Genomic DNA, 24666 nt, shown 5'->3' on the forward strand with positions numbered 1-24666 from the left:
GACTTATTGACCACCTCATTCATTATAGGGTATTAAAGAGTAGCCAGTCTGGATTTCAAGATAGTGTATCAACAGAAAAAGCTATTTTCTCCTACACCCATCAAATCTTAGAGTCTTTTAATAATAAATTATCTCCTGTTAGTATCTTCTGTGGCATTTCTAAGGCCTTTGATAGTGTTAACCATGAAATACTCTCAGCAAAGGCTGTATGTTATGGTATAAGTGGATCAGCTGGGTCATGGATTAAATCCTACCTACCTGGAAGAAAGTGGAAGGTCATCTTGAACAACTCTGAGGGGCACTCTGCATTATCTAGCTGGGACTCTATTGGCTGTGGTGTTCCTAAGGGCTCTGTATTTGGCCACCTGCTCTTCCACATCATCATCAATGACCTTGTGTACTGGCTTTAAAACTCATTTTACTCTTTTTGCAGATGACACCTCCAGCCTCATCAACAAAACTACCAACCACAATCTCGAGGAATTGGCCAATATAGTCTTTAATGAAGTACTCAATTGGTTTGAAAATAATCACTAAATGTTAACAAGACCCAGTTTGTTCATTTCCAAGTAAGTAAAAAAGTGGAGGATCAATTAAGTATTAAATGTAATGGTAATGAGTTACTACAATTTGTGTCATCCAAGTTCCTGGGCATACACACTGACAGCAATCTAAAGTGGTCTGAACCTATTTTACAACTTCTCAAAAAACTCAGCTGAGCATCATTTGCTATTCATATTATTTCCGCTGTCTCTGAATGAGACACCACAAAAACTGCTTATTTTACTTACTTCCGTGAACATAGTTTCCTGGGTAATCAGCCACTTTCCAAAAAATGTTCATTGCCCGAAAGAGGGTTATTAGGATAATGAGCAGAGTCCAGCCTAGACATCCTTGTAGAAACCTTTTTAGAAAATTGGGGATACTTACAACTGCATGTCAATACATCTACCCCCTCTTACGTTTCATTGGTAAAAATGTCAAACTACACAAAACCAATGATTAATAACATACCCATAATAACAGGAGGATGATGGACATCTATTATGAATTAAAAAAACTTAGTACTGCACAAAAACGAGGCCATTATATGAGCTGCAAGGTGTTCAATGCTCTCCCACCATCACCAAAATCACTTGTCCATGAGCTCCTCAAATTTAAACAACAGCTCAACACTATCTACGAGGGTTGTTTCAAAAGTAAGGTTCCCAACTCTGTACCCTCATCGTGCATGGCGCAATGCAAAATCTGGCAACACCACTGTGTTCGCCAGATTCCCCACCACCAATTCCAACAACCACCATGGCTCTGCAACACTCAGTACCGGCCTGACAACCATAATAGATTGAGCCCATTATCGCCATCACCGCCAGGTGTTAAATATGTGTGGTCATTCGATTTTTGCATGCAAGAAAGTTACCACCTGTAGAAATACATTTTGCCAACAGCCGTACAGACGTCTATAATGAACAACGAAGTGGGAGGCCGTCAATCTCTGACGAAGTTGTGGTGAAAGTTGAGTACATTCTGCTCTAAGATTGGCGAATCACTATCTGGCCACTGGCTGCTCAAATTCCTGAGGCTTCTGAAGCTTCAATTGACAGGGTATTGAATGAAAAGCTAGGTTCCTACAAGGTGTGCGTGGGCTCGGTGCCGCACATACTTTCACAAGTCTACAAAGAGCAGCGCATCGACTGTGCCTACAAGTTCTGGAGTGAATGCAATGAGAATAAGGAAAACTTCCTTGATTCCATTGTTATGGGGGATGAATCATGGTGCATTATGTTACTCCAGAAACAAAACAACAATCGCGCCAATGGAACCATGCCGGATCACCACCACCAAAGAAGTTTAAGCAGCAGCTGTCAGCAGGAAAAATCATGGCATTGGTGTTTTGGGACCAGAGTGGTGTACTGCTCATTGATTTTATGCCTAGAGGGACCACCATAAACTTGGCAGGTGATTATTGCGAGACCATGAAGAAGCTTGGACAGGCAATCCAAAATCGTCGTAGGGGAAAACTCAGCAAAGGCGTAAGGCTGCACCACGAGAATGCCCGTCCACATGTGTCACAACAAATGAAGGAGTTAATTGACAAATTTGGCTGGGATGTCATTGACCACCCCCCTTACAGCCCCGACTTGGCATCCAGCGATTTCCATCTGTTTTTGAAATTGAAGGAGCACCTAGGCGATCTATGATTCCAGACGGATGAGGAGTTGCAAGAAAAAGTTTCCAAGTTTCTCAACGGGTTGGTGGCAGACTTCTTTGAGGTGGGAATGCAAAAGTGGATTACTCGACAGAAAAAAATGCATAGAAAAAATGGGGACTATGTGGAAAAATAGCTTAAGGATCAACGTTTCCAATGGTGTAATTGTTTTATTCAAATAAAATATTCCTTGTGTCTAAAAAAAATGTGGGAACCTTATTTTTGAAACAACCCTCATAACAGATAATTCCTTTCAACCAGTAGAAGACTACTTCAATTGTGTTAACCCTAATTGATTTTTCTTTTAATTAAATACAATGTACTCTTATGCACTACAGTAGTTGGAATCATTGTTAACATTAATATGTCTTTTATGTAGCTATTAAGATATACCTTTATTTTAACTTTTTTAAGTGTAATTTTGTCTATACCCATTAATGTGTATTTTGTCTTATACGAGGCGCGACAATAAAGTAATGAGACTGATTTTCTTTGCAAGATGCGGCAATCCTGCAGGCTTGCGTAGGAACAATGTCTTTGATCTTGGTCTATAAGCTGCTTCTAGTCCAAACAGCACATTGATGCAACTGCTCAGTCATGAGTTGTGCTGTAATAAGTTAACACGTGTTTGTGTGTCTCATCGTGGAAATTGAACTGCATAATATTGCGCAACAGTGTGCCATTTCTTTTTGCTTCAAATTGGGTGAAAACAGGACAACTTCAGAAGGCTTTTGGAGCAGAGGTTATGTCAAGAGCTCAAGTTTTTCGTTGTCATAAAATGTTTAGTGAAGGCAGAAGAATGTTGAAGATGAAGACCGCAGTGGATGACCATCAATCTCACAGACGGATGTCGACTTGGCCAGGCTGCATGAACTCGTACGATCTGATCGAAGATTGTCCATGAAAATGATTGCAGAAGAACTGAACATCAATTTAAAAATGGTTTGTCTAATAATAACTGAAGATCATGGTATGAGGATGATTTGTGCAAAAATGGTCCCACAAAATCTCACACCACAACAGCGGGAAACATGGATAAATGTGGCAGCCAACCTGTTAGAGCAAATGGAAATCAATCCAGAATTGTTGAGGCATGTTATCACTGGTGATGGAAGTTGGTTTTTTCAGTACGATCAAGAGACAAAACACCAAAGTTCGCAAGGAATTGTTCATAATGAGTGGGTGCCTCCTGGACAAACAGTTAATCAATAATACTACAAAGAAATTTTAGAAAGACTTCGTAGAAGAGTCCTTCGTGTCTGTGTCAACAATGCTGATAATTGGATTCTGCATCATGATAATGTGCCTTTCAATACTGCTCTGTCAGTAGAGCAATTTTTAACCTCAAAACAAATTTCAGTACTACCACAGCCACCTTATTCACCAGATATCACTCCATGCGAATTTTTTCCATCTACAGGAGTCAAAATGGCGGTCAAAGGGCACCATTTTCATACAACACAAGATGACAGAAAGTCTGTGATGAGGGTCTTGGAGGATATTACAGTATTACAGAAGATGTTAACGAGACAACACTAAACTTGACTGAAACGGTAGGCAACCTTCCCCCCCCCCCCCCCCCTCCCCACACATCAGTCTCATTACTTTATTGTCGCATCTTGTATCTCCTCTTGCAAGAGGGTTTTTTATGTGTTCCTTTTGTATAATTTGTAATAATCTGATACGTCCTGTATCCATATGAATGTCTCACTGTATTAGATCTATGGGATCTAAATAAATAAATAATAATTCCATTAAATTAAATTATAAAACTGCACTTTGTGTTCAACTGTATGGTTGAGTGCTAACAACTTGAAAATTACTTTAAAATGTTATCAAACATTTGATAAATTATGTGGCATTACTTCTCACCTTCACCCACTCTAGTTCCCAGCACATAGTTTGCAACAGTACTCATGGAGTATTTGGTAGAATCTGCAGTAGTTGTGTTCAGAAATAATATGTGGAAACATCAGTGATGAAAGTTTGAGTCAGGCATTCAGGTGTGCTCAATTGCCTAATGGTTAAGCTAACTACTTATGATAAACATCATATCTGTGTTTGAGTACAGTCTGGCAGATTTTCAATTGTCTCTGCATATTCATTACATAATGGTGTATGCGTGAATGACCATTATTGCTCATATCAGTTTTCCAAGAACTTAAGTTAGGAGACAAGGTTCTAGTAATATGAAGGGGTATAAGAAATACTTTCACAAAACTTTTGGGCAGATTCTTCAAATCAGATAAAGAAACAAAAGTGCATATAAGTACACATCCATTTTTTTATTTTAGTATTATTAATGAAAGTTTATGTTCAACATGGTTTCAGGTAACAACTGTTGCATAAATGATTGGTAATACTGATATAAGCAAATCTGCTGATGCACTCATTGTATTTTTAAATGCTGAGTCACACATAGACACAACAAAAAGATTGCCACATAATGGGCTTTGAACCAACAAAGCATTTTATAGAAAAAAATAGTCAGTTTTATAACTGGATACTTATTTCAACTTTGCAATTGCTCTAAAGAATAGAAAGATTTGCAAATTTGCATTTGAGAGCACAATTAATTTCTGTCAGCCATTTTATTTTTTGGCTAGATTGTCACAGTGTTTACTATTGTGTATGTGAATATCTGCATTACTTTAAAGTAATTAACAAAAATTGGCAAATTATTAATTGGGCAAATGTTAGCTGAGCCTCAGTATTTTAGCAGGTCTACTACACATTTTCCTCCAGTTCAAGTTTCATTTAGAAATACATCCAGGCATTTAAATTATCAACTTTTTTACTGTTGATACAGTACATCTACTGGAGGTAAAGTGATTTTTAACAGTACAAAAATAGATTTACTGTGATTTTTTAACTCAATTGTGTAAAACCATCACATAACTTTCACAGAAACATCATTTTCTGCTTTATTTGCTAATTTTTTTTGCTATGGTTGTCAACAATAGTAGTAATATTTGTAAAAATACTCTTGCATCATGACCGAAATAAAATGGTAGATAATTAGTTGTGATCCATGATTAAACACTGTTACAGTTTCGAACAACAGACTCAAAACTATAACAGAGAGCTTCCCATGGAAAAAGAAATGGGTTGATTGAGTATCGGTAATAAAGATCAAGTACTCATTTTGGAACAGGAAAATAGAAAAACAGAGTGTTTAACATGAATATGCACTGCAGACTTTCAAAAGGTTTTTACTGTGGACAGTAATGGAAAAGAGAGTGTATCCCAAATGCCAAACTACAGCATTTCAAAGTTTTTAACATAACATTGATATGGCATTTGATCTGAACTGTCAACTAACAAAAGAGTTTATGCTATTCTCATACCCTTTACAAGAAAAGCAGTAAAAAATATTAATAATTACTGCCCAGTCTTATTGCTTATACCCTTCTCAAAGGTACTGGGAAACATTGTATACACAAAACCAGTGACACATCCATCACAAAATAAAATTCTTGGTCAATCCCAATACAGATTTCAAAATTATTTCTAAACAGAAATACAATTTTTAAATGATAAAATATTACCAACTGTTAATATTTCTCACTCACAAAATGCATCTCAGTCTGCAGTTCATGGTTATTCCCATAGATAGGCTCAGACATTATAGTATTACATATCTTGCTGACAATTGGTTTTCATCATGTCTAAGGATGCAGTGTCACATGAAGAAACTCCGTGAGTTTACATAATGAAATGACAATTACAGGTGGGAAAATAATCATTAGAGATGTACCACAAAGATCAACATCATGTGATCATATATCCAAGAAGCACAATCAGGCCTCTTTACAGACAGTGCAAGTGTTATAATCAACTCCAAGAGAGAAACTTCAACGCCTGGAAATGTAATTACTATTTTCTTGAACATTAAAGACTGGTTCTCTACAAATGTACTACCAGTAAACTTAGATAAAACAAAATGCATGCATTCAGTACGGCAAAGGGTTTGACCATGTCATTAAAAATACACTATGTGATCAAAAGTATCTGGACACCCCCAAAAACGTATGTTTTTCATATTAGGTGCATCGTGCTGCCACTTGCTGCCAGGCACTCAATATCAGTGACCTCAGTAGTCATTAGACATTGTGAGAGAGCAGAATGGGGCACTCCGTGGAACTCACAGACTTTGAACTTGGTCAGGTGATTGGGTGTCACTTGTGTCATACGTCTTTACGTGAGATTTCCACACTCCTAAACATTCCTATGTCCACTGTGTCCAATGTGATAGTATAGTGGAAACATAAAGGGACACATACAGCACAAAAGCATACAGGTGACCTTGTCTGTTGAATGACAGAGAGCGCCGACAGTTGAAGAGGGTCATAATGTGTAATAGACAGACATCTCTCCACACCATCGCACAGGAATTCTAAACTGCATCGGGATCTACTGCAAGTCCTATGACAGTTAGGCGGGTGGTGAGAAAACTTGTACTACATGATCAAACAGCTGCTCATAAGCCACACATCATCCCGGTAAATGTCAAACGATGCCTCGCTTGGTTTGAGGAGCATAAACATTGAACAATTGAACAGTGGAAAAAAGTTGTGTGGAGTGATGAATCACAGTAAACAATGTGGCGATCCGATGGTAGGGTGTGGACATGACAAATGCCCAGTTAACATCATCTGCCAGCATGTGTAGTGCCAACAGTAAAATTCGGAGTCGGTGGTGTTATGGTGTGCTCGTGTTTTTCATGTAGGGGGCTTGCACCCCTCGTTGTTTTGCATGGTACTATAACAGCACAGGCCTACATTGATGTTTTAAGCACCTTCTTGCTTCTCCCTGTTGAAGAGCAATTCGGGGATGGTGATTGCATCTTTCAACGTGATCAAGCACCTGTTCATTATGCACAGTCTGTAACGGAAAGGTTACACAAAAAATAACATCCCTGTAATAGACTGGCCTGCATAGAATTCTGACCTGAATCCTACAAAACACCTTTGGGAAGTCTTGGAACACCAGCTTCACGCCAGGCCACACTGACGGACATCAATATCTCTCCTCAGTGCAGCACTTCATGAAGAATGGGCTGCAATTCCCCAAGAAACCTTCCAGCTCCTGATTAAATGAATGCCTCTGAGGGCGGAAGCTACCATCAAGGGTAAGGGTGGGCCAACACCATATTGAATTCCAGCATTACCGATGGACGGCACCATGAACTTTTAAGTCATTTTCAGCCAGGTGTCCGGATACCTTTGATCACATAGTGTAATTCAGGACCTAAAAATGTAACATATATTTTTGGCCAAATTAGCATCTACATTGGTTAATTATTAGGCATACAGATTTAAAAGGTTGCCACACTAAACATCTGAAGACAAAGTTTTAGCACTTTGAAAATAATTGTAAAAAAAAAAAATGGTGATTGGAGATAAAAATAATAAAAGGGAACAAATAGCTTTTATTGTTCATAATAAGAGCTTTTTGGCTGGAATGTTTGCTTTTCCAAAAACTATAACAGTTTTTTTCTGAAATGGTATCTGCTCATTATTCTCTTTTTGCTCTATTTAAGCTTTCAGCAAATGACTGTTTCTATTGAAAAACAACAGCACTTTTCTGCTGGTGAACATAGAGCTTCTCTGATTTAAGGTATCGCCTGACATTGTTTTTGTTTTCACACCCAGTTTGATAATTACAGTAGCTGTAGGAATTTGATTTTTAACATGTAGGATACAGGCCCTGCTTAGTATATTTCAGAGCCCTTTCATCAGCATTCATAGCCATGTGACCTATACTTGACAATGCTGCAGATAGAATGAACAAGGTATTTAGACTAGAAGTAGAACTAAAAAAAACTCTATTCAGACAACAGAGTAGGAGTTTCAGAATGATCAGAATATGTTGAGCAGTTCTGTTTTATCGTCTCTAGAGTACAGACACTATAACGTGCCTGTCAGTCAAGTGTGTAAACAAACAAGGAGTTTAGAGTGCCACAAATGAGTAATGGATTGCTAGGGATATCATTTTTAATTGGTCACTTGTTCCATGCCTGCCACACATGAGCAATTTACCAAGCAATTTCATCCAGTATTTCAAATGCCACTCTTGTGAATGTCTGCTGTGAAAAATGAACTGCTATGTTCAGCAGCAGTGGCAGTTGATCTCCATTTGTCCACTAACACTAGCCAACACATTAATTAACTTGTAACTCATTAAACTCATTTTGAAATGCTTTTATTGGGGGCTGTAGGCCATGATACACAATACATACATTTTTTGTTGAGACCTAGTGCGATATGTACATCTGTCCTGCCCGTATTTTGCAAATGCTTTATGAAGTCAGCAGTTTCTTTTTCATTTATTAATTTCTTGGTTTAACTGCAAGTTTGATGTGTGTACAGAACTGTTATAAAATACAGAATTGCTGGTTTACATAGCTCTTATTGTTACTTACATTAGGGAGGGTTAGATTATATGAAATAACAAGAGACTTAAACATAGTTGTAGCATATGAATGCCTGAGCATTTAAATTGAAATGTCCACTTCATATTACCTCTTTCTATTCATAAATTTAAAACTTTAATAATGTGTCTAGTTGTTTCATAAATTAAATAAAATCACCAGATAGAGGCCTATATTGTGATTACAACTAGGAACTTCCATGAATTTCTAGTTCCATGTACTTACAGCACACACTTAAAAATGTAAAATCTGAGAGTGTTTAAATGTTTTTATATTTACATTCATTCTTGACATAAGTGGCAACTACAGCTTCAACTTTACTTTTCAAAGTGGTTTGAACTCCATAAATAAGTGTAAATTCTAACACAGACATAACAAAATGAATAACATGAAGTGGATCCCACATCTTACAAATCTTAAAAAACCTCTCAGTAATAATCATGAATATAACACTAAAAGAAGAAGTGATTTACACTTCCTTGCACTTAGTGTGGGACTGAAAGGAAAGATACTCAGCCAAAAGATCTTTGAGTATTTACTCAGTACTGTAAAGAATCTAATGGACTATGAAATTAACCTCCAAACAAAAAGTGAAATCATATCTGCTTGAAACTCCTTTCTCCATGTGTGTGTGTGTGTGTGTGTGTGTGTGTGTGTGTGTGTGTGTGTGTGTGTGTGTGTGCGTGTGTGTGTTTGAGAGAGAGAGATGCTTAATGAATCATCTTTAGCTATCAAGAGAGCAGTGCAAGTAGCTTTTAATGACAACTGCAGCAGAATGTTATTAAATACCTCTCTCAAACCCAAAGAAATCCTGTTATAGGTAAATGTTGTTAGTGGTAGATACAGGAAATTAGATTAATGAAGCAAAGCCAGAGTTTAAAACTACTGTAGGCTACTATAGACTACTGCAAGTGAGCATGGACTGTGGTAGATTTCCTAGTAGCATTGGTCAGTTAAGATCATAACTGCATCACCTGTACTTTAAGTGTGTTACATTCCTATTGGGTGTTACCTCATTTCAATCACTTTGTTTTTGTATATGATCAGTGTCTTACTAGATTCTCATTCGAACTGGAAGCAGTGAACGATCTAGAAACTGAGTGAGGATGGGTCAGCTTTATTCTTCTAAGCAGTTTCCTTTATAGATTGATTGTATTTTTCCAGAATCAAGTCTGCCATCTGCTTTATCTATGACTGGGTCTATCAATGACTTTTTCACTAAAAAGATTGTTATACGCAGTAGTTGACTGATTCCAATTGTGCCACATGGGAACTGTTGTCATTGCATGCATTGTTTCTCAGTTTGTCTAAACAAAGTTTTACATTTCTGAACACATAAATCAAGCTGCCAATCCTTGCACCACTTTGAAATCTTATCAAGATCTGACAGAATGTTTGCACAGATTTTTTCAGACAGAACTTCACTATAGAGAACTGCATCAAGTGCAAAAAAAAAATCTGAGATAACTAGTATGCAACATGAACAGTGAGGATCCGACAAATTTCCATGAGATGCATCTGAAGTAACTTCTACATCTACCAATGACTCTCTATCCAAGATAACAACATGCATTCTCCACATGAAAAAAATCCAAAATGTAATCACAAATTTCACATGGAACTTATTCAAATGCATTTTGGAAGTCAAGCAATACTGCATCCACTTAACTGTCCTGATTCACGGCCTTCAGGATGTCATGTGAGAAAAGTGAGATCTGGGTTTCACATGATCACTGTTTTTGGAATCCATTTTAGTGATTTCAGTTATTTCCCATGTCACCGACTCTAATATCTATTTTTCTATGTTATTCATCTTGGTGCCAGAACAATATTGGGGCAGTACTGTTGGATTCTCATAAAAAAAAAAAAAGTGACAAAAGACAGTGGGAATATGATCCAAATGATCCACATTCTTTAGAACCATATTTTTAGGATTAGTGGAGGAGATGAGTTCTCCATTGTTTGATTTCAACAACTCTTTATGTTTTACATCAGAATATAATCTAAGATTCTACAACAGTTGTATGTCAACAATACTGGATGATAGTTTTGTGGATCATTTCTGTTACCTTTCTACTTTTTTCCAACAACCGGGCAGAGTTCCTTGTTACTTTGAGTGTTCTATGGTATATTATTATCAAAGGAGGGGATAGCTCAGATGTAGATTCTGTATAGAGTCTGGTAGGGATTCCATCAGTCCCTAGGGCCTTGTGCAATTTTAGTGATTTCAGTTATTTCCCATGTCACCGACTCTAATATCTATTTTTCTATGTTATTCATCTTGGTGCCAGAACAATACTGGGCAGTACTGTTGGATTCTCATTAAAAAAAAAAAAAGTGACAAAAGACAGTGGAAATATGATCCAAATGATCCACATTCTTTAGAACCATATTTTTAGGATTAGTGGAAGGATTATTAGCATAGCTCTTCTTTTATAAATAAACATAATGTGTTTTGATTTTTGTGATATATTCTACATCCTTGAGGACCACTTCACATAGCAAGCTACAGCCTGTTTTTCATGATATCTCTAGTAATTCACTGTTAACACTAATGATAATGACTTTTCTCTGACTCTTTTTTTTTCTTTTTTTTTTTTTTTTTTTTTTTTTTTTTTTTTTGGAAATTAGTATGCAAAGTGTCCTGTTATTTCACTTGTTCATGACAATCCATAAAAAAACTGGATTTGATTTAGTTTGCAGACTAACTGAACTCAACATGTTCCACTTAAAATTTGTGAAGAACTCAGTGGCTTATTGCCCTCTGTACTTTTACTCAGTAACTGATACTGCATGACAAATGGTGAAAGTTCTATAAATATATCAGTTCCAATATTCCTTGAAATGGCAGTGGGCTAACCATGTCACTCAAAGAAAAAATGACAGGTAGTGATAAAAAGTACTAGATTGAAAACCAATTTACCAAAAAAGATCAAGGAGAAGATCACTAGACATATGGGACAGAGACTTGGGAATGACAGCTGGATTGAATTGGCAACTGGAAGCTCAAGATAGGCACAGGAACTTAAAGAGGTCACATCACCAAATGAATTCACTGATGTTACTGATGATGATGGTGTTTTTCATACAGACTGCTATCTACTGAACGAAAATTGTTATTGAATATTTGGTATATTGCTGGTCACCACTAACACTTTCATTTTCTCACTACAGACATGCAGTATCTTGAGTGCTGTCTTTATGCCTTGATGTTTCTTCCAAAACACGATATATCGTTCCAATTTTGTTCTGAGACATCCTCACTCTGTTCATGCAATAAATATTTTTAGCCCATATGTTGGCAGTGTTCAAAACTTTGCCATACTGTCTGTAGCTAAAGTTCCAACTGAGTTATGACTGTGTTTCATGTTATGATAAAGCTGCATTTTCCTCCTACATTATATTCTCATGTCATGAGTTATCCAGAAGGCTTATTAATACTGTCTTTCTGCTTACAATATTTTTATGGGAAGTACCTATCAAATAAAGTGATGTAAGTACAATCTCTGGAAAGAGTGGCTGATACTTTGAACAATCAAAGTTTCTTGACACTATGGTTGCCATTTTTTCTCATTAAAAAATCTTTGATATGAAATGTATAATAATCGGGAGATAATATTCCTTATTACTGTTATTTTCAGAAACAATATTGCATCATTCACACTATACTGATTTTCTCTTGTCACTGACATGAAGAGAAATCTGTTTTCTGGCCATTTGTTTGCGACATAGGTAGCCAGATATCTTCACTGTGCATACAGTGGTTTTGTTGGTATTAGAAAATAAAGAATAAGTTGTATAATTATCTGAGCTGTTTTCTTCTCCAAATATTTTGAGAAACAATATTAATCACAAAACTTGACAGTAATTACTCACACCAGACATGTTATTTTCTCAATAAAGTGGCTTAATATGAACATATTTAAACAGTAGCTCAAAATTTATGAATTAACAATACAATACACATGTTAGGATTGATATTATTCTTCAAGCAGGAATAAATTTCAATTGGTCTATTCTATATATTAACATATTACTTCATTTAGGAGACTCTTTAGTTTGATAATTTGAGAGGAGAAAGTTGAAATCTGTGTAGTACATCTTTGGTATCGGTACTCAGCAGGGCTTTGTTTGGTCTTTCAATATGCATGGTTTAGTTTGTAATTATGAACTGGCTATTAAAAATTTTAACAGCCTATAAATAATAATTAGCAATCTTTTAAAGATGCTAAGTGTGAATGGCTGTTCCATCTCTTTATTCACTATACACCATTCAAATCAAGTTCTGTTGTCAAAATTATTAAATTCAAGCATGAAACTCATGAGTCTTCATAAACTTTGCAAAGAAAATATCTGTAATTTTTAGATGGGAGAGTGCTTGTGTAATTGCACTTATTCAGCCTGGCATATAAATATATCATTTCCATTTGAAGATGTACTAATCTTAGTGATGGATGAGCTCATTCTCAATTATCATATAAAGCACACTCACACATCTTCACTCTGCTGCAAAGGCATTCGGTCTTTCTTCCATGATATCAATGGTTTTGGATCACCTGTAGGTTCACATGGAATAGCAACCTCTTCTCCCAAGGCCACCTTTAGTTCTACTGGAGCAACAGACTTGAATCTGGGAGGTTCTATAAACCAACAAAAAAAATTGATACATATTTCACTTGAACAAGCTGACAATAATTTTATTGAAAATATAAAGAAAAAAATCAGTTACCTTTATTAATATGCCTATACTACTAAGGGTTCTCACTTTTCACCACATAAATTTATGTTGACGATGCAAGTTAAATTTAATATGGAGATGTGAAATATATACTCACCGATAATTGTAACCAAAATGCTTTTTGTTGAAAATCCTGCTGGATTTTGTGCTTCGCATTCATATGCTCCTTCATGTTCATGGCTGACATATGGTATTATAAGAGAACCATTTGAATGCAGTGTGATACCTTCCTGTAACATCTGTTCCTCATCCAGTATTTCACCATCTTTATACCAAGTCATGTTTGGTGATGGTATCCCCATTCTTATTTTACAAGGCAACTCTGTGACTTGTCCAAGTGAAACAACTGCTTGATGTTCTCCTGCATCATCTATAACAGGCTTCACTGAAAAAAGTTTGCATTTAGTCATGATATTTGAAGACAGGGATTTCTCCTGAAAATATACAATTGTATTAGTGACATCTCACTCCTACAGACTGTGAAATTTTGTAAAAATAATTGACTCTGAAACACATACAAAACACACATACTGAGTACTTGTGTAGATCACTGCTATATAATGATCAAAGAAAATCAAACTAAAATGCTGCTGTCACCTGGACAGGTTTACATCAATAGTAGGTTGGTGGACATACTGTCCTGGCAGATCAGTGTATATTTAAATGGTATTCTGTCTAATATACAGCAAGTAGATCTGCTTCTTTTTGCAGATGACATATATACATAAATGACCTTGTGGATGGCATCGGAAGTTCACTGAGGCTTTTTGCAGATGATGCTGTGGTATATCAAGCGGTTGTAATGATGGAAAATTGTACTGAAATGCAGGAGGATCTGCAGTGAATTGATGCATGGTGCAGGGAATGGCAATTGAATCTCAATGTAGACAAGTGGAATGTGCTGCAAATACATAGAAAGAAAGATCCTTTATCATTTAGCTACAATATATCAGGTCAGCAACTGGAAGCAGTTAATTCCATAAATTATCTGGGAGTACGGATTAGGAGTGATTTAAAATGGAATGATCATATAAAGTTGATCGTTGGTAAAGCAGATGCCAGACTGAGATTCATTGGAAGAATCCTAAGGAAATGCAATCCGAAAACAAAGGAAGTAGGTTACAGTACGCTTGTTCGCCCACTGCTTGAATACTGCTCAGCAGTGTGGGATCCATACCAAATAGGGCTGATGGAAGAGATAGAGAAGATCCAACGGAGAGCAGCGCGCTTCATTACAGGATCATTTAGTAATCGCAAAAGCGTTACAGAGATGATAGATAAACTCGAGTGGAAGACTCTGCAGGAGAGATGCTCAGTAGCTCGGTACGGGCTTTTGTTGAAGTTTCGAGAATTACCTTCACCGAGGAGTCAAGCAGTATATTGCTCCCTCCAATGTATATCTCGCGAAGAGACCATGAGGATAAAATCAGAGAGATTAGAGCCCACACAGAGGCATACCGACAATCCTTCTTTCCACGAACAATACGAGACTGGAACAGAAGGGAGAACCGATAGAGGTACTCAAGGTACCCTCCGCCACACACCGTCAGGTGGCTTGCGGAGTATGGCTGTAGATGTAGATGTAGATTGCAATCAATCCAAGCACATGTACAGATGCAGAAGGAATGGGAAACGATGTGCTTAAAAGTATGACTGACTAGTTTTCTGTGAATGGTCTCACTATCAGTTTTTTTATACATATCATCAATGATATGTGTAACACATGGTGAGGAAATAAGGAAATAACAAATAAGGTGGGAGCTTAACAACTTAGCTTGGTTACATATGCACTTACAATTATCACAAATCTTGGGGAGAGACAAACATGTAAGATGGCATAGTCTGCACATTTTCATTTAATAATGTCATAGAAAGTCTTCATAGATCAAAAACAAGCTGCAAGAATAATATGTTGTGCTCACCCATGATCAATTTGCAGACATCTATTTAAGGAGTTGTACATTCTGACCACTGCTTTAAACTATATTTATTTCCCCATTAAGTTTGTTGTAAATAATCCACTGTACTTCCAAAGAAACAATGATGAACATAACTACAATACCAGAAGGTCTCTTTAGCACAAAAATGGTGCAACTAAAATTTTTGATCACTTACCCACCAACGTAAAATGTCTGACAGACAACAAAGTTTCACACCGACAGCTCTTCTATTCCATAGAAGAGTGTCTATTATTATAAAGGGTGATGGGTAGTAATTACTAACTCACATCTGTATGTTTAAAGAAATACATAACAAATTTTAAATCAAGTTATAAATGTTCAGTATGTACCCATATCTACAAATTAATTTGTGTTTGAGTGTAAAATATTTCCATCCACATCATTATGATTCATAGTGCAAAATGAGCCATGGAAATTAAACTAACTAACACTTTGATTGGTAGCACACATGTAAGAACCAGTGTTTGTAGAGAGAGTTTTGGAGGGAGCATTAGGCAATGACTGGCAAAAACAGGTGAATGGAGTACAATAGAAAATGAGAAGATATTCTGGAAAGATGCAAGAGTGAATGAGGAAGAGGGTTATATGCAAAAAGTCAAAACCTTGTAAAAATTATTGATTTAAAATCTTTTCCTAATATACACAACTCCAATGTATTGACTGCTGCTGCATATCACATAGTCAAACACAATAATACCCTCTAATAAAACTGGAATACAAACAAAGAACATGAGTGGTCTAAATAGTTTCTACAGCAAACCAAAACAGTTGAGAAAATCAATAAGCAATTCCCAGCAGTTGGTTAGTTAAGGAGTTGTGGAGAACTGAAAGAAGGAGCTAAATCAATGTTTCTAACTACTCATAAGTAAATAGAATGCAATTAGCTATAATGAAAAAGTTTAGGGGTATCTAGAATGTGAACAGACTGATCATGTCTAAACAAAGCACACTATATACACTATTTACAATAACTTAAAAAAAATGAATCACAAAAAGACATTAATGTCTAAATAAATGTGGGTGCTTCATCTTCACAATGCAATTACATAAATACTTTTCTTTGACATTCCTAGCTAAACCAACACTAATACACATATGAATATACAACTCATGGAAATGTTCTGTCTGGGTACTATATCATGCTGAGAACATACCTTGCACATTCACTACCATATGTCTATCAGCTGAACCTACAGAATTGATGGCTGTGCAGGTATATGTTCCAGAATCATCAAGGTTCGCTTGTCTAATAATAAGTGCATTATCATCTGCTCTAATAAACCTGTAAAAATAATATAATCTTCTCAAGATACAACAGTACCACAAAAATTGAGATAATGTAATACAAACAGCAAAATTTCTTTGTCAGCAGTTTAATCAAGTGAGCATGTAAAAATCTTTGAACAAGAGTAGATAGCTGATGGCAATTAACTACATATACATCAAAGTACTACACTATAGCCTACCAGATTCTGAGGCTTTTATGTGAGGAATACACAACAGAAAATTTGTGAATGTGAATAGAATATATTTATCATCCAAACTGAATCTTTTGTCAGTAAAACAACATTATAATAAATGAAAGGCATTATTTTACTTTTGTTCTATAGTATTACTTTGTTGTATTAACTGGTTTTTGCCTTACACGGCCATCTTGAGACATTTACTGACTATTTTTGCCAAAGTAATTACAATATTTGTAAACGACACTGCAAAAAGAAGTTACACATCTAGACTGAAGCAGAAATGTACAATAAATAACATCCTTGACAGTGTGGTAGGAATGCAAAGTAAAAAGTGAAAACTTGAACAGTAACTAAATATAAAGGGAGTAAACAGGAAAAAGCTTTAACAGAAAACTGAAACAGCAAACCTACAATAGTTTATGTTAATAAACAAAACCAATAAAATTAGTACTAGACAAGACTACTTCAGGAGGTAGAGAACATGGAGAGTGATACACAAACAAATTAAAACAAGGAATTATCAATGTAACCACAGAATATGTGAAGAACTTAAGCAGTATCAATAAGATAAGCAGAAATGAATTAATTCAGGAAAACTGGGGAGTGAGGGAACATACAGTAAATGCTGTCTTTGAGCGTGTGGTAGTACTGCATTTTAAAAAGTAGAAAATTGAACAGTATACAAACATAAAAGGGGCAAACAGGGAAAACATGAACACTATACTCTAAACTGTGCCTATGTAACAGCTTGCGTTAAATAAATGAATCAAGTAAAATAAAAAGCATACTTGATGAGACAACTTCAAAAGGTATTAAACATGGAAAATAATAAAATGCACCAGTTAAAAGAAAGGCTTAACAACTGTAGCTACAGACTATATTGATTACACAGCAAGTTGCAACAAAATAAAAGAACTCAATGAAGAAGGGAAATGTAGGAATATGAAGGAACAGACAGTGTGAGAAGTAATGAAGTTTTTGGCCTTTGTATGCTAAGTGGACATGGGACTCTGGATGGCAGTTGTGGCCCCCACTCGGTACATGCACAGCAAATGTGGTTTCAGAATTCTGCAACATGATAGCAACTTGATGTTGCAGATTTCTGACTCCACATGTGATGAGTATGTACTGAACAAGGGCCACAGCTACCAGCCAAAGTCCCATGTCCTTCACTTAGTAAACTAAGGCCAAAAACTTCATCTGAAGATTAGATGGGTAGATGTCATAACTATTGAAAAGGTACTGATCTGAATTGGAGAGGAACTAAATTTATGGCACAATTTGACAGAATGAAGGGGTTGGTCAATAGAACACAGCATGAGGTATCAAGGACTCAAGGAATAGTCAATTAGGTAATGGAGAGAAGAATGGGGAAAGGTTGGGGGAGGGACGGAGGGTTAAAAATTGTAGAGAGAGACCAGGTTCAAATGGATGTAAATTGCAGTTCTTAGGTGGATATGGTGAGGCTTGCACAGCAAAAGATAATGAGGAGACCCATGTAAAGCCAGTCTGCAGAGAAGACCACAACACAACAAATTCTTCTTTAATATTTATCATGAAACTTTCTGGCAGATTAAAACTGTGTGCCAGACTGAGACTTGAAGTTGGGACCTTTGGTACAGCACTTGTCCGTGAAAGGCAAAGGTCCCGATTTCAAGTTTCAGTCTGGCACACACGGTCTCAGTCTGCCAGAAAGTTTCATATCAGCACACACTCCGCTGCAGAGTGAAAATCTCATTCTGGGAATATTTACCCAGTTATAAGATGACATTTTTTCCCAAATTTGTCATTCAGTTCTTTTTTCCCTTCTTTTTTTCTTTATTGTTATTTCACCCCACTGCACCTCATTTGGGTGAAGGGTTCGTTGGAGGGGGAGAGGGGAAGCCATCAGCAGTACAGGCAAACCACTCTTCAGCAGATTAGCAATAAAAATTAAAGAGATTTAAAAGAAACAAGAAACAAATAGGGGAGATATTTAGAATGAATTTAAAACTTTTTAGAGCTGAATGGAGATTTTTAAATACACACATCATAAAAAAGTTTTGCATCATCTCGTTTCCAAGAGTTCTGGAAGCTATATAGAAAACTGGAATAGAGATCAACATAAACATCATTTCTGCCCTTTTTATTGCTCATGAAAACCACACATTCCCATGTTGTGCCACCATACATCGAGACCTTCAGAGGTGGTGGTCCAGACTGCTGTACACACCGGCACCTCTAATACCCTGTAGCACGTCCTCTTACATTGCTGCAAGGCTGTATTCATCATGGCATACTATCCACAAGTTCATCAGGGCACTGTTGGCCCAGATTGTTCCTCTCCTCAATGGCGATTTGGCATACATCCCTCAGAGTGGTTCGTGGAACATGTCCATAAATAGCCCTTTTCAATCTATCCCAGGCATGTTTGATAGGGTTCTTGTCAGGAGAACATGTTGGCCACTCTACTCGAGTGATGTTGTCCTGAAGGAAGTCATTCACAAGATGTGCAAGATTGGGGTGCGAATTGTCATCCATGAACACGAATCCCTTGCCAATATGCTGCTGATATGGTTGCCCTATAGTCGGACGATGGCATGTACATGTCGTACAGCCATTACGGTGCCTTCCATGACCGCCAGTGGCATACGTCGGCCCCATATAATGCCACCCCAAAACAGCAGGAAACCTCCACCTTACTGCACTCGCTGGACAGTGTGTTGAAGGCATTCAGCCTGACCAGATTGCCTCCAAACACATCTCCGATGATTGTCTGATTGAAGGCATGTGCAACACTCATCAGTGAAGAGAATGTGATGCCAATCCTGAGCGGTCCATTTGGCATGTTGTTGGGCCCATCTGTACTGTGCTGCATGGTTCAGATGGCTCTAAGCACTATGGGACTTAACACCTGAGGTCATCAGTCCCCTAACCTTAGAACTACTTAAACGTAACTAACCTAAGGACATCACACACATCCATGCCCGAGGCAGGATTTGAACCTGCGACCATAGTAAACACGTGGTTCCAGACTGAAGCGCCTAGAACTGCATGGCCACCGCGGCTGGCTGCAATGCATGGTTTTGTGGTTGCAAAGATGGACCTCACCATTGACGTCAGGAGTAAAGTTGTGCATCATGCAGCCTATTGCATTCAGTTTGAGTTGTAACATGATGTCCTGTGGCTGCACGAAAAGCATTATTCAACAAGGTGGCGTTGCTGTCAGGCTTCCTCCAAGCCATAATCCATAGCTAGCGGTCATCCACTGCAGTAGTAGCCCTTGGGCATCCTGAGCGAGGCATATCATCGACAGTTCTCGTCTCTCTGTATCTCCTCCATATCCGAACAACATTGTTTTGGTTCACTCTGAGATGCCTGGACACTTCCCTTGTTGAGAGCGTTTGCTGGCACAAAGTAATAATGTGGATGCGATCCACCGCAGTATTGACCATCTAGCCGTGGTTGAACAACAAACAACACAAGCTGTGTACCTCCTTTCTGGTGGAATGACAGGAACTGATCGGCTGTCGTACCCCCTCCATCTAATAGGTGCTGCTCATGCATGATTGGGTGGGTTTAGTGACATCTTTGAACAGTCAAAGGGACTGTGTCAGTGATACAATATCCACAGTCAACGTCTGTCTATGTTTGTATATGAGGGATATGACCTCTGGGACTGGTACATAAAAACAGAAATAATAAATGATAAAACAAAACACAAGAAGTGCACATTTAAAACTTGATGCCGAAACATTGATATTTAAAAGAACCACCTTCCTGTCACTAAGAACTAGAAGGACCAGTCCTGGGATAGGAGTCTGTTGTTGAAGGGGGAAGGTTGGCTGGTGAGGAAGGAAGGAATGTGGTGGTATAAGGATGGACAATTGATGTATAGCAGTGATGGGGCAGGAGTGGCAGTTGAGACAGAAGAGAGGTTGCAGTAGAAGGGGCAATAGGTGACACTAATAGTTTTTGGGAAAAGGGGTCTCAGAAGAAGGACAGATGGGGAAAAGGGGGGGAGGAAAATGTGTGGAGTGGGAAGCCCTGATGAGGTGCAATGGGTGGAGAGGACTTTCAGTTGGCAAGATGGATAAATGTAAGGCAGGGTTCATGACCTGGAAGGGGAAGATCATTGAAGTTTCTTTGGAAGAGTATGTGGAGGGTGTGTAGGTGTAGGGTTCATGAAATGTGTTGGTAAAGGCATGACAGCATACGGGGATTGGACAGTAGGGTGGAAACAACAGGATTATTGGAGTTGAGTTTGCGGATGCTGTAGAGTGTTCAGAGGTGTTCAATGTGAGTAAGGAGAGGTGGCAATTTGATGAGTTGGTAAAGGATCCTTGTGAGGAAAGGAAAAAGATGTTGAAAGTGAGGCAGAGTGCATGGCGTTCGAGGATCTGACAGGACTTAAAGAACTTGTGTGGGGGGTATAGATCCACACAAAATTCACATTGCAAAGGATGGGTCTGATCAAGGTTTTATACATATGAAAGACAGTGGAGGGGTGCAATCCCCAAGTCTGGCCAGTCAGTAGTTCTAGTCTGTGGTGGGCTTTATGTTGGATGGTTAGTAGGTGAGGTTTCCATGTTAGGTCACTTGAATTTTTTTTCTTTATTGTTATATCATGCCCACCACCCTCCACCCCCACCCCATATGGGCAGTGGGTGGGCTATCAGCAAATACAATTTGCTGTTCTTCAGCCACATGAAAGTAAAATTTTAAAAACATAATATAAAAGCTGGACATCATGGTGGACAAAAATAAGCATTTAGTACAGTAAAAGAGCAGAGTGTCGACTGCATAAGTTAAGATACAAATGGATAATTTGGTAAGTAATTAAAATATAAACACGGATCAACAGAAAATGAGTGTCATACATGAATACATAAAAACAGACAGAAGGCTGGAGGGGAAGGGTGTCCTGACAAGGGGAAGGTGGTAGGGTCCCAGACCTGGTAGGATGGGTATATACCAAGGTGTACTTCATGGTTGTGTAGGAGAAGGTGATTAAAATTTCAGTGGAAGGGGATGTAGAGGGTGTGGAGGTGTAGTATTGGTGGAATGTTGTGGTAGAGGCAGAGCAGAGTACAAGAATCAGTGAGCAGCTCTGGGGGAAACTAGAGGGTGGGTAGTGCTGAGTTTATGGGTAAAGTAGGATATTCACAGGTGTTCAAGATGGAAGAGTAGGGTGGGGAATTTTGTACGTTGTTAGAGGATGTAGGTGGGGGAAGGTAAGGATCCGAAAGACTATGCAGAATATGTGGCATTCGAGGATCTCTTTGGCATGATAAAAGGAGGGAGGAGTGGAAATCCATGCCACATGGGCATAGCAGAGAATAGGTCAGATTAGAGCTTTAAAGGTGTGGAGGATTGTGGAAGGGTGCAATCCCCATGTTCGGCCGGTTAGTAATTTTTTGTATGTTTTAGTCTATAGAGGACTTTCTGTTGAATGGTTAGTAGATGAGGCTTCCATGTTAATTGGTGATCAAGTGTTAATCCAAAGTATTTCAGTGTTTGGATAGGGTGGTCATGACTGATAAAGTGAAAGTCATGAGTGGAGAAGCTGTGGGTAGTTCAGCCTGTAACACAGGCCAATGATGGAAAAAACATTTTTCTGAAAATACCTTATTTTTAAGATTTTTAGGGTGGAAAATCCAAATATGATACTTAAAAAACTGTATCACCCACCATTTCTTCACATTTTACAGTTAAATTTATTAAATTAAGTGATTTTTTAAAGAATTTAACAGCTTTTATATAGCTAAAATAATTTAAAAAGGAGGTGTAATGAATGTAGATGACATTGGTAGCACTGCTGAAAAACATTTGCTGGCAAAAAAGGTCAATTCTATAATTTGTGTTAACAGATGGTGTTTTGTTTACTGTCAACCTGACCACACTTTACCATTTCCTGTACATGTGCTCAGTACAATGTCTAACTGTGGTTGTAAAAACTCTGATGACAGTTTTTTTATATTTGTAGTGAAGTTGTGATTAAAAAACACCAAAGAAACATTACAGACTTTGTGAAAAAGGTTTATCTATCATACTTTGGATCTAAACTTGGTGATCAAGATAAATCTTGGATGCCACATTATGTGCATGTTGAATGAGAAAATTGTCCAAAAAGGAGAAAAAAAGCCTTTAGGTTTGCTGTTCCTATGATATGGAGGGAGCCAAGAAATCATTCCAATGGCTGCTACTTTTGCAGTCATACTTCGAAAAACAAGAAGATAATAAGCTACCCTAACCTTCTGTCCGCCATCTAACAAGTAGGGCATGGTGTAGATTTGCCGGTTCCTGAACCACCAGATAATTTAAATTCTATTCCAACATAAGTATTTTCTGATGTACAATGTGATTTAGATGAACCAGATGATGATGAATTTCATTGTAATACAGAAAGTCTAGAGCCTAAACTGTTCACTCAGATCGAGCTTAACAATTTGGTTAGGGATCTGGGCTTAACGAAAGAAAAAGCTGAATTGCTTGGCTCTTGATTAAGAGTAAGGAACTTATTGGCAGTTGGAAACAGCATATACATGAATAGAAAGTGAGAGAAGCAATTTTCCAAGTTTTTCCAACAAGAAGGTGATTTAGTGTACTGCTCAGACGTTCCCAGTCTGATGAATGAGTTTGGTATTGAATACAAAAAGTATGTGGAGGCTGTTTATTGATTCATCCAAAAAAATAAATAAATAAATAAAAAATATATAAAAAAAATATGTTGTGCGACTAGGGCCTCCCATCAGGCAGACCGTTTGCCTGATGCAAGTCTTTCGATTTGATGCCACTTTGGCAACTTGCGTGTCAATGGGGAATTCATCCAAAACTAGTGATGGAAAAATGCTACCAAGGCCACTGGAACACCAACATGATGGGGGACTACTGTTGGTCACTTCAACGAGAAGTTCAGCAAGCAACTCATCGTATAAAAAGCTACACAAGAAGCTTCAAAGAAAAAATAGAAAGAAAATACAAACCAATTCCAGCTGACAAGTGAAACCTCTATTAACACATATCATTGTTTTAAGTAGCTTACTGTAAATACAAACCATGCCTATGTTGTAACAAATCATTTCATTAATTTCCCCGTTTACCGTGTAGCATAGGATTTTTATACCATATAATAAAAAGCATACTGCTCGAAAACTATGGATGATACAAAAAAAAACTAAGGCTAGATTTGGATTCAACTCATAAAAATCCATAAAGATCAGCTATCAAAGTAAATAAAGTTTTTCAAAAAAATTTTGTCCATTTGCCTGTGTAATTATTGCCTGGGTTTTGGTAGGTTTGATTTTGAAGAGCCATTGGTTGCACCAGGAGATGAACTGAATGAGATGGGCAAGAGGGATCTACGAGATTTTTGGAGGGTAGGGTAGAGGGTGAGGAAGGCACAGTCATCAGCATACTGTGTTGAACGAGAACGATATTTTCAAAATCCATGTTGACTGTGTGTCAATAGACCATTTTCTTTGAGGTAATTCATATTTTTGAACACAATATATGTTCCAAAATCCTGCTGCATATCAACATTAATGATATGGGCCTGTAATTTAATGGATTGCTCCTATTACCTTTCTGAAATATTGGTGTGACCTGTGCAACTTTCCAGTCTTTGGGTGAGGATCTTTTGTTGAGCAAATGGTTGTATATGAATATGATTGTTAAGTTTGGAGCTATTGCATCAGCATATTCTGATAGGAACCTAACTAGTATATAGTCTGGACCAGAAGACTCGCTTTTATTGAGTGATTTAAGTTATTTCACTACTCTGAGGATATCTACTTCTACATTACTCATGCTGGCAGCTGTTCTTGATTTGAATTCTGGAATATTTACTTCATCTTCTTCGGTGAAGGAATTTCAGAAGG

The 24666-nt window shown here is 37.5% G+C and overlaps 1 protein-coding gene across 1 annotated transcript in view; it reads right to left on the minus strand.

Annotated features, from left to right (window-relative positions):
* The window catches only part of LOC124723147 (hemicentin-1-like), a 754903-nt gene that overhangs the window by 396238 nt on the left and 333999 nt on the right, over positions 1-24666 (minus strand). The window contains exons 20-22 of the mRNA XM_047248337.1: positions 16496-16623; positions 13478-13765; positions 13135-13282 (exon numbers count right to left, since the gene is read on the minus strand). Coding sequence (XP_047104293.1) covers positions 13135-13282; positions 13478-13765; positions 16496-16623 — 564 coding nt within the window. The remainder of the gene's footprint in view (positions 1-13134; positions 13283-13477; positions 13766-16495; positions 16624-24666) is intronic.

This window comes from Schistocerca piceifrons, chromosome X (assembly GCF_021461385.2).
Source record: "Schistocerca piceifrons isolate TAMUIC-IGC-003096 chromosome X, iqSchPice1.1, whole genome shotgun sequence".
Classification (NCBI taxonomy): Eukaryota; Metazoa; Arthropoda; class Insecta; order Orthoptera; family Acrididae; genus Schistocerca; species Schistocerca piceifrons.